At 47.5% G+C, this 11,978-nt stretch overlaps 1 protein-coding gene across 1 annotated transcript in view; it reads right to left on the reverse strand.

Annotated features, from left to right (window-relative positions):
* AOC1 (amine oxidase, copper containing 1) overlaps positions 1-11,538 on the reverse strand; it is a 13,039-nt gene extending 1,501 nt beyond the window's left edge. The window contains exons 1-3 of the mRNA XM_012662149.1: positions 11,531-11,538; positions 1,172-2,757; positions 128-413 (exon numbers count right to left, since the gene is read on the reverse strand). Coding sequence (XP_012517603.1) covers positions 128-413; positions 1,172-2,753 — 1,868 coding nt within the window. The 5' untranslated portion in view covers positions 2,754-2,757; positions 11,531-11,538. The remainder of the gene's footprint in view (positions 1-127; positions 414-1,171; positions 2,758-11,530) is intronic.
* Between the last annotated feature and the right edge of the window lie 440 nt (positions 11,539-11,978).

Genomic DNA, 11,978 nt, shown 5'->3' on the forward strand with positions numbered 1-11,978 from the left:
CAGATACACAGCCACATAGACATAGAATCAATCTCATGGATGGAAACACAGATAGACACAGGCACAGAGACACACGAACACTGAGGGGAGCCCCTGACCCTCCCAACCCACCCTCAAGTCCCCTTACCTGGCCCAGGTGACAGCCTGCTCCTCCTGCCAGCCCGGGGGCAGCACTTGGTCGGCCATGGAGTGGATCTGCAGGCGGTAGCTGCGCTGGTGGCCCCAGGGGTTGTGCTCGGGGCTGCTGAAGAGCAGGTACCTGGGCAGGGTCCGCCCGAAGCGGAAGGCCGCCTGGCGTTCCCGGGGATACCGAGTCTGCTGCAGGGTCGGCTGGACCAGGTGGTGTCTTGGGCTCCAGGGGTTGGTGATGTTTTCTAGCTTCATCTGCAGTGTCTGGAAGCTATTCTTGGTGCCTGGAGGTGTGCAGGGAGGAGGATAATGAAGACCACGCTCCCAGAGCTGAAACCTCCTCCTTGTGCACTGGGATCCCCGTCCCAGACCAACAGCCACCCTTCAGGAGTGAACAGGGTGTTGGGACATGTTAAGGGCAGCTAGGGAGACCCTGTTACCCTCTGGGAAGTTCTCTTGAGGGCCGTGCTCTTGCCTGTTTGCTGCAGCTACAATCCCAGAGAAGGGGCAGCCCATCTGTCTCCTGGCGTGAGAGACCGTGTCCAGGGCCGACCGGGGCTGAGGGGTGGGAGCCGCCCATTTGGCCCCAGTGGCCTTGTTCTGGTCTATGATTTTGTGTCAGGCCAACCTTTTGTTGCCATCACACCACTCTTTTATGGTGACCACATCTAGGAGACACCGAGTGTTCCCAGAGGACACTACACTCCATCTCAAAGTGCAAAGCAGGGACATTTCTCACCTTCCTGGGCATCGTCCCTTCCCCACCCCAAGCACACCTTTCTACTCCACCCACCGCCCGGGGGTCAGCACAGCCCCAGGGCCAGGATGGGTCCATGCTGTGCATGCAGGGCAGCCCTCAGCACTGCTCACTTCCACCGTTTGTCATGAGCACACAGATTTCTAGCTTTAGGTTTCACAGAAGCAGACTGGGCAAATACTCCTCATGTTATGTCCCCAGGGAGTTGCAGTGCTATCTCCTGTGGGGTTTAAGTTGTTGGTTGGTTGCTGATGTTTGAGGGGAGGGTGTCATTTTGACTCCTACCTGCCACGTCCAGGTCCACGCGGTAATGCACTAAGTGAGTGTGCATGTTGCCCATCAGGTGGGTGTGTAAGCGAGTGCCATAGCGCAGCCCCTCGGGGGTGTAGAAGGTGGCGTGGACATAGCCGGTGGCGTGCATCTTGGCCTCCATCACCCCATTGGGGTAGAAGATGAAGTCCCAAATGTAATCATAATTGTAGACTGTGGAAGTCGTCCGTAGCACCAGCACCTGGCCCTTCAGTCCTGCGTAGAAATCGAAGCCTCCGCTAAAGTTGGAATTAAAGTGCCGCCGAAGGGGCACCCCTGTGGGCATCTCAAAGAGGCAGAGGGCTCGGGGATAGTTCACAGGGTCGTCGGCATCATAGTAGTGGAGGGCATCCACGAAGGTGGCAGTCTCTGGGCAGTCGATGCCAGGGGCTAACTCGTGAGTGACACTGCCCAGGCCCCAGCCCACGTCCATGTACTTGGTCTGCATGCCCGCAGGTGTGTGTCCTCCGTAGAGCGCCACGGCCTCCTGCACGCTGACCTCATAGGCAATGCGCTCTACGCCGAAGTGCACATTCAGGACCTGCAGCCCCGAGGAGGAGCGCAGCCGGAAGGCAAAGCTCCAGCCCCCGTAGAGCACGGCATTGCCCTCCAGCCTGTAGCGAGGGCCGTGGGGCTGGACAAGGCGGGGGCCACTCACACTGATGGGGCTGGAGAAGTCTCCATGGGACTTGTGGGAGAAGAAGAGGGTTGGCTCCTCTGTGCTCTCCTGCCCCTTCTCCTTGGGCATTGGGTCCTCCAGGACCACCACGTCCACCTCTCCATCGGCATACTTCTGAGCCAGTTCTTCTGGGCTCCTGTAGAACTTCCCGTTGTACCACACCTGCTCCACTGCCCAGCGCTGGGCATCCGTGCTCCCATGATCCACAAGGAGCTCCAGCCCCGTGGGGTGCAAGAAATAGTCTTCCACAAAGCGCTGTATGATAAACCAGGTGCGACGCTGGCCAGAAGCCAAGCCCCGGGGGGCCACATCCGAGAAGGTGAGGCATCGGTTGTGGCAGTCTTGGAATGAGAAGCCTGTGGTATCAAGGAAAAACTGATGCAGGGGCTTGGTGGCTTCCTGTAGGGTGTGGTAGAGGAGGGCATACTCTGCCATGGAGATGGGCCTGGATGCCCAGGAGGGCTGGTGTCCAGGCCTGGGGGACAGCACCCGCATGTGGTAGGGCCATGGCAGGGGCCCCACGGCAAACTCAGTGATATTGGGATGCTCCTGGGCTCCAAAGAAGATGACCACACGGGCTTCCCGAACAGGACGCCTTTCTCCTTTATCCAGAAATCTCAGCACATGCTGCTTCTTGGGCAGCAGCATCTCAATGAGGAACACGGTATTCTTGGCCATGGTCAATGCTGTGGAGGGCTCCAGTCTCAGGTCTTTCCTGGACCTGAGGAAGCTGTGCACGGCCTTCAGCTCTTGAGCACTCAGGTCAGCGAACACCCTGGCCTTGCCGTGCAGGGTCCATGGGGAGTGCTCCACTGCGGCCGCCTGCAGCACCAGGATGGCAGCTGTGGCCCCAAGGAGGGCCAGTGTCTCTTGCCCCATCGCTCTGGAATATAGCAGAAAAGATGAACTTAGTTGTCTCATGGGAGGAAATGGGTTTCCATTTGCCATATCTTATGTAAAATGTAGAATTTCCGGCGTCTTGCAAGAATATAACCATTTTGTCTTACTATCCCCTGCCCCTTGCTCTTTTTTCTTTCCTTTCTATATGCCCTACTCCCCTTAAATACTGAAAATTCCAAATTCCCCTTTGGAAAAACATCCACGGATTTGTCTGTGGTTTGTGTTTTTCCCTGGCATGTGCTCAATGTTGTCTTAAACCTCCATTGATTGAGATCTTTTTCTTAGTCACTTATTTTGGGTCGACACAGCTGAGAAGATGGCGACCCACTTGAGCAACATGCCCAAGGCCACACACCTAATCCTGGTGGCATGACTTACTAGAACTTGAACCCAGGCAGGCTGACTCAAGTGCCTACCCTTTGAACTTCTACACTAAATTTTGAAATTTGTCCCCTTAAAAAGTATTTTGTTGTATCAAAAGTGTAGTTTTGCTTTCAATATAGGTGTCTGCCTCTCCAGGACACAACAAGCACTTTGGAGCACACATGGTGGCACAGCCTGGGGCCACTGTGACTCTGGGTGCCCCTGGGTGAGTAATCTAAAGGTAGAGAGATAAAAGCCCAATGTTCTCCCTGGCTGAGATAATGCACAAAAGCAAGGGAGTTCACCTGAGTAAGAAAGTCCACGGGCCTGTAAGAGGTTTACAGAAGAACAAGGCGAGAGCAGAATAAAAATCAGGCCTGGACAGTGCATGTGGGCCCAGCTGCCCCTGTGGGCTGCCTCTAGCTGGAGTGGGGCAAGGGAAGGAAGCTCAGCCTATAGGAAAACCATGAGCTAAGGGTCAATTTGCACAGCCTTTTACAGTATTCACTGACTGGATCATACAAGGCGTGGTTGATTCTTACCCACAAGCAACACCTACTGTCTCACAGATTAAACCGGGCATGCCAAAACAATTCACACTGTTAAGAAGACCACAGGGCTGGGGAAAGAGACAGGATTTCAAAGACCTCCATCCTCCCTCATCAAAGAGTTTTAAGACTAGACTAGACCAGGTGTAAAAAGCATCTCAGAGCTTGAAGACAACTCTTTTGAATTAATTCAGTCAGTCAAAAATAAAGAACAGAGAATTAAGAGGAATGAACAAAGCCTACAAGAAATGCAGGGTTATGTAAAATGGCCAAATAGAAGAATCATAGGCATATCTGAGGGTGAAGAAGGAAAATGCACAGGGGCTGGAAAACCTATTTGAGGGAATAATTGAGGAAAATTTCCCTGGTCTTGCTAGAGATGTAGACATCAAAGTGCAAGAAGCTCAATGAACACCTGGGAGATTCATTGCAAAGAGGCAATCATCAAGACATACAGTCATCAGACTGGCCAAAGTCAATACAAAGGAGGAACTCCTGTGAGCTGTGAGGTGAAAACGTCAAGTAACTTACAAAGAAAAATCCATCAGGCTAACTACAGACTTCTCAATTGAGACCTTACAAGCCAGAAGAGATGGAGCTTACAAGCTCCATCTTCAGTGTTCTCAAATGAACAACTTCCAGCCTAGAATTTGTTTCCTGAAAAACTAAGTTTCATGTATGAAGGAGAAATAAAGACTTTCCCAGACAAGCAAGCACTGAGGGAATTTGTCAAGACCAGACCTGCCCTGCAGGAAATATTCAGAACCGCATTGACCAGCACAATAGACACTCACCCACCAGAGTAAAACCACCCAAAGCTAAAGCTCAGAGCTCATATAAAACAATAACACAAGAGGTACAACGAAGCAATAAGGTACTACCCAACAGGATGAACAGAACAGCATCCCACATATCAATTCTATCAATCAACATGAACAGTCTGAATGCCCCACTTAAGAGACACAGGGTGGCTGAATGGATAAAAAAATACAACCTAAGTATCTGTTGTCTCCAGGACACACATCTAACCCACTGGTACTCATATAGACTCAAGGTGAATGGATGGAAAAAAAATATTCCATGCAAATGGAAACCAAAAGAAAGCAGGTGTAGTCATTCTCATATCAGATAAAATTGAATTTAAATCAACAATGGTAAAGAAAAATAAAGATGGTCATTATATAATGGTAAAGGGAGCAATTCAACAATAAGACATAACAATCCTAAATATTTATGCACCTAACACAGGAGCACCCAGATTCATAAAGCAAAACCTACTAGATCTAAGCAAAAAGATAAACAGCAGCATCATACTTGCCAGAAACTTCAACCCCCCAATGACAGAACTGGACGGATCATCCAAGCAGAAAATAAATAAAGAAACACTGGACTTAAATGGGACTCTAGACAAAATGGGCCTAACAGACATTTACAGAGCATTTTACCCCAAAACTACTGAATATGCATTCCTCTCATCAGTACATGGAACATTCTCCAAGATTGAGAAAACATGTCTCAACAAATTAAAAAAAAATAGAAATGATACCATGTATCTTCTCAGACCACAGTGGAATAAAACTATTAATAGAAATCAACTCCAAGAGAAACACTCAATTCTACACAAAGTAATGAAAATTAAACAACCTGCTGCTGAACTATTATTGGGTCAATAATGAAATTAAGATGGAAATCAAAAGATTCCTCGAACTGAATGACAAAGGGGACACAAGCTACCAAAATCTATGAGATTTAGCAAAAGCAGTCATAAGGGGAACATTCATAGCCTTAAATGCCTACTTCAAAAAGACAGAAAGATCACAAATTAACAATCTAATGACACATCTCAAGGAACTAGAAAAGGAAGAGCAAACCAAACCCAAAGCCAGCAGAAGAAAAGAAATAACTAAGGTCAGAGCGGAACTAAACAAAATGAAAAACAAAAAAACAATACAAAGGATCAGTGAAACAAAAAGTTGGTTCTTTGAAAAGATAAACAAAATTGATAGACCTCTTGTTAGATTAACCAGGACCAGAAGAGAAACGACCCCAAAAGCTCAATCAGAAATGAAAAAGGAGATATTACAACTGATACCACAGATATACAAAATATCATCTGTGAATACTATGAAAATCTCTACACATATAAACTCAAAAACGTAGAGGAAATGGACAAATTCCTGGAAACACATAACCTTCCAAGACTTAGTTAGAAAGAAATAGAACTCCTGATCAGACCAATAATGAGAAACAAGATTGCAGCAATAATAGAAAATCTTCAAAAAAAAAAAAAAAAGTTCCAGACCAGTTGGATTCACAGCCAAATTTTACCAGACCTACAAATAAGAGCTGGTACCCATGTTGTGAAAATTATTCCAAACATCAAGAAGGAGAGAATCTTCTCCAACTCATTCTATGAAGCCAGTATCACTTTGCTGCCAAAGCCAGGAAAGGACACAACAAAAAAAGAAAAGTACAGACCAATGTTCCTTATGAATATAGATGCAAAAATTCTCAATAAAACACCAGCAAACTGAATTATACAGCACATCAAAAAAAGTAACCCACCATGACCAAATGGGCTTCATCCTACCATGCAAGGATGTTTCAACATATGTAAATCAATAAATGTGATTTACCACATAAAGAGAAGCAAAAACAAAGACCATATGATCACTTCAGTTGATGCAGAAAAAGTATTTGACAAAATTCAGCACCCTTTCATGATAAAAATCCTCAATGAACTATGCATAGGAGGAACATATCTCAAGATTATAAAAGCCATATATGACAAACCCACAGCGAACATCATACGGAATGGGGAAAAGTTGAAAGCATTCCCCATCCTCCAAAAACTGGAACAAGACCAGAGTGCCCACTGTCACCACTTCTATTCAACATAGTGCTGGAAATCCTAGCCAGAGCAATCAGGCAAGAGAAAGAAATAAATGGTATCCAAATAGGAAAGAGGAGGTTAAACTATTGCTTTTTGCTGATGATATGATCTTATATATAGAAAACACCAAAGACTCCACCAAGAGACTCCTGGAATTGATAAATAAACTCAGCAAAGTCTCAGGTTACAAAATCAATCTACACAAATCAACATTCCTATACACCACTAACAGTCAAGCTGAGAGTCAAATCAAAGACTCAATACCACTCACAATAGCTACAAAGAAAATGAAATACCTAGGAATATACTTAACCAAGGAAGTGAAAGATCTCTACAAAGAGAACTACAAAACACTGATAAAAGAAATCGCAGATGACACAAACAAATGGAAAAATTTATCATGCTCATTGATTGGTAGAATCCACAATGTTAAAATGTCCATACTACTCAAAGCGATTTACAGATTCAATGCAATCCCAGTCAAAATATCAATGTCATATTTCACAAATCTTGAAAAAATAATTCTATGCTTTGTTTGGAGACAGAAAAGAGCCTGAATAACCAAAGCAATCTTAAGCAAAAGGAACAAATCAGGAAGCATCGCATTACCAGACTTCAAATTATACTACAAAGCTATAGTAACCCAAGCAGCATGGTATTAGCACAAAAATAGAGACATAGATCAATGGAACAGAACGGAGTACCCAAATATAAAACTATCCACATATAGCCAACTGATCTTTGACAAAGTAGACAATAATATACACTGGGGAAAAGAAGCTCTGTTCAATAAACGGTGCTGGCAAAACTGGATAGCCACACGCAGAAGATTGAAACAGGATGCACATCTCTCACCATTCACGAAAGTTAATTCAAGATGGATAAAATTTAAGGCATGAAACCATAAGAATTCTAGAAGAAAATGCTGGAAAAACCCTTCTAGACATCAACCCAGGCAAAGAATTTTGAAGAAGACACCAATGGCAAACAAAACAACAAGAAAAATAAATAAATGGGACTTGATTAAATTAAAAAGTTTCTGCAAAGCTAAGGAAATAATCAATAGAGCAAATAGACAGCCTACATAATGGGAGAAATTATTCACAAGCTATACATCTGAAAAAGTGCTAATATCCAGAATCTGTAAAGAACTCAAGCAAATCAGCAAGGAAAAATCAAACAACTCCATTAAAAAATGGCCAAAAGACATGAACAGAGGCTTTTCAAAAGAAGATAGACAAATGGCCAATAAATATAACAAAAGATGCTTAACATCACTAATTATCAGGGAAATGCAAATTAAAACCCCAATGAGATATCGCCTTACTCCAGTGAGAATGGCTTTTATTAAGAAGTCCAAAAAACAATAGATGCTGGCATGGATGCAGAGAGAAAGGAACACTTATACACTGTTGGTGAGACTGCAAATTAGTACAACCTCTATGGAAAATAATATGGAGATTCCTCAAAGAGCTAAAAGTAGACCTACCATTTGATCCGACAATCCCACTACTGGGTATTTACCCAAAGGAAAAGAAGTCGTTTCATCAAAAAGACACCTGCACTCGAATGTTTACTGCAGCACAATTCACAGTTGCAAAGATGTGGAATCAATCCAAGTGCCCATCAATTCATGAGTGGATTAACAAAATGTGGTGTATGTATACCATGGAATACTACTCAGCCATGACGAAGGATGAATTAAAGTCTCTTGCAACAATTTGGATGGAACTGGAGACAATTATCCTAAGTGAAGTATCTAAAGAATGGAAAAACAAACACCACGTGTATTTGCTATTACACTGGAACTAACTAGTGAGCGCACATGTGCACAGAGGGAAGTAAAATTCAGTGGAAATCAAGCTGGGGGGTGGGGGTGAAAACCTACCTAATGGGTACAGTGAACACTATCTGGGTGATGGGCACACTTATAACCCTGACTGAAGCATAACAAAATTGATACATGTAACCAAAACATTTGTACTCAGGTAATATGTCAAAAAAAAAAGAAGAAATGTTAGCTACTCTTCTTTCAAAACTAAACACAGTCTGTCGACACCAGCACATTTAAAGTTTTAAGCAGTGTGGAGTGATTCAACTGTGACTAGGCTATAGATCTGTGGCTTTGAGGGTGAGGACAAGGTGGCCAGTCCTGCCCAGGCTTGTTTGGCCCCTCCAGTGGGACATTTGAGTTGTGATCTCTTGACCATCCAAGGCTACTAGGAGGGCATCTGAGACATGCCATCTCTGGAAGGAGGGCATGGTCAGAGTCTTCACCCCATAACCACATCCCCTGAGCTGCAAATACCATCCTGTGCACGTAGCTGAGAGTCTCCTGCAGGGCTAGGACACCTTGGCAGTCACCACTTTGTGCTCCCTTGTACCTGCTCGGGCCACCACCAGGCCCTGCTGTGTGCGGAGTCTTTGGGAGACCTTGGACAGTGCATTGGCTGCTGCAGCCACTAGCCTTAGCTGTCTCGCAGTCCTAGTTTCTCCAGATCCTGTCCTCCTCGATGCTGCTGGGCCCCTGCCTGGAAGGTCACCTTCACCGTGTCATTTCTCCGCAGAAGAAGAGCTGCCCTTGTTGCCATTCACGCACTTCCTAAAGGCGGCAGCTGACCTTGGAGTCCCACTCAAGGATCCCTCCTGTCTCTCATGGCGCTTCTCACTTCCCACAGGTGTTGCCTGAAGCACAGACTGCCAGGGCAAGCACAGGAATGGGGTAAGGACTCTGAGAGAGCCTTGCTTTCACAGGTGATTGCCTTTTGCTCCCTGTCAGAACCCCTGGGGGTAAATCTGTAGAAGACACTTGCTTCTGCGCAGACAGACAGGTGCAGAGAGGGTGAGTCCATTCCTGTCTCCCAGCGTCTTCCTGGCCCAGCCTCCTCCCAGGGCACCTGGCCGCTCTGCCTGCAGGGAGGGGCGGGGGTTGCTGGGACACCTAGAAACTCGGTTGCACCGTTGGCGTTAGGCGTAACTGAAGTACAGCAGCTCTTACTTTGGGTGCGTTATGGAGCCAACAGGCTTTCCTCAGCTAGAAAGAGAACCTGACCACCGTGGACACTTTTCATCCTTTGCTTTTGTTTTTTGGAAAATGTATTTTACACATCACATATCTGATTCGTAAGTGTTGGGAACACAACCCATTTGTTAACTAGAGGTCCTATTCATTCCCCTTGTGGATTTTTCTCTTCAGAGAAGCCTAACTTCTTGGTGTCCCTTTCTGCCCGCCTTTCTCTGCCGAGTCCATGTCCTTCACCTCCTTCCACAGCTGGCTGAAGCCCTGCTCTGCAAGGAGCTTTCTGCTTTCGGCCCTCCCTTAGTTCACTTCTCCACTCACCGCCCCCTTAGCACTTTGGTATTTAGTTTGTACACTAGTTAGCATTTCTTTCTTTCTTTTGAGACAGGGTCTTGCTCTGTTACCCGGGACAGAGTGCAGTGGCATCATCACAGCTCACAGCAACCTCACACTCCTGGGCTCAAGGGATCCTCCCGCCTCAGCCTCCTGAGTAGCTGGGGCTATAAGCACGTGCCACCATGTCCGGCTAATTTTTAAAAAATTTTTTGTAGAGACAGGGTCTCACTGTGTTGCCCAGGCTGGTCCTAAACTCCTGGTCTCCTGTGGTCCTCCAGCCTCGGCCTCCTAAAGTGCTGGGATTACAGGTGTGAGCCAGTGCCCTGGCCTAGCTAGCATTTATTGACATGCAGATCAGTGAATGGTGTTTGCTGGGCCTGTTCTGCCACCTGAGGGCTCTCCCAGCACTGAGATCACAGTCAAGGCTGGCCTAAGAAGTCCTCTCCACTCTCCCAGACCCCTCGTGCTGCTCTGGTTTTGCTCCATGCTCCTGGTCCATCCTGGGACTTCCCTCTGGTCACCTTGTCTTGTCCCCCTGGTGCTGGTGAAAGGCCCAGGACCCACATGATCTGGGGCTCTCAGGGCCCAGCCTGAAGGGAGCAGGTGAGCAGCGGCTGCTGGGTAAACCCAAACCCAGCAGGAGGGGATGAGCGCTTGGGTTCTATTATTCAATTTTGTCTGGCTGACTTCTTTTTTTTTTTTAATAGACTTCATATTTTAGAGAAGTTTTAGCAAAATGTACCGAGAGTTCCATATGCCCTCTGGCCCCACGCATGCACAGCCTCCCCCACTACCAACATCCACGCTGGTGTGGGACATTTGTCGCAATTGAGAAACCTACATCCACACATCATTGTCGCCCACGGTCCAGAGTTTACCTTAGGGTTCACTCCTGGTGCTGTCCATTCTATGGGTTTGGACAAATGCATAATGACGAGTGTGCACCATTATAATATCACACAGTGTAATTGCACTGCCCTAAAAATACTCTGAGCTCCACATTCTCATCCCTCCTGCCCTAATCCCTGGCAACCACTGACCACTCACTGTCTCCACAGTTCTGCCTTTTCCAGAATGTCTTGCGGTTGTGATCTTATAGCAGGCAGCCTTCTCGGACTGGCTCCTCTCTCATGGCAGTATACATTTAGGGCACCTCCATGTCTTTTCATGGCTGGGCCTCCTCTTACCCCAAAGTTCTTTCTGCTTTGCCGAGTTGGAGAGAGATGCAGAAGAAACTCGCTTTCCCCAGTATGACCCTCTGTTCCCGCATGCATGTGGCAGCGGGGGACATGGACGGTGGCAGTGGAGCCCTAATGCAAGAGGGAGCCCTCCACACGGGGAACAGGGGTCAGGCCCTCTCCTCCCTCGCCCACTCCCCGCTGCGCCTTCCTCTCCCGACCTTGGCCAGCTGATGCCTGCCACCAAGAGCGCCCTGGCGCCTTCTGTGACCCACTCTGGACTCCCATGCTGCTTCCCAGCTCCCCCAACACCCGTGTTCTGCTTCTCCTGCCCTCACTCTGTGCTCTTCTCCCACGGCTTCCCTTCCCTGCCCACGCAGTCCCGTCTCCACTTCCCCGCATATCCCGCCAGGACGCACCTGTGTGCTCTGCTGTGGCTCACCTCTGCCACCAGCCTTTGTCCCTGAGCCAATCCTCCACTCCTCCTTGAAGTCTATCAGACCCCGCCCTGCAGGGAGGGACAGGGTGTGGCATGGGCTGACCAAGTGGGGCCCTGTGGCCCAGGAGATTCCACGGTGTGCTGGGGGCTGTAGCACACAGGTCCTAGGGCTGTCTCCCCATTATTCATCCTGTCACTGTGCCACCTTCCACAAGAACTGCCTTTCTCTGTTACTAGCAGTGCAGTGCCATAACCTGGTATTGTAGGTGGTGCGTTTCAGGGGCCAGAGGTAAGGACAAGGGGAGATTCCTAGCCAGTGGTCTCAGCTGAGCTGACGTAGGACGAAGGCAGGAGTTGGCAGAGACTGACATGCGCCACAGAACAGAGAATTCAGCCCAGTGCAGAACAGGGCACCAGAGGCAGAACAG

The sequence above is a fragment of the Propithecus coquereli genome, unplaced genomic scaffold (assembly GCF_000956105.1).
Source record: "Propithecus coquereli isolate 6110/MARCELLA unplaced genomic scaffold, Pcoq_1.0 Scaffold75, whole genome shotgun sequence".
NCBI lineage: Eukaryota > Metazoa > Chordata > Mammalia > Primates > Indriidae > Propithecus > Propithecus coquereli.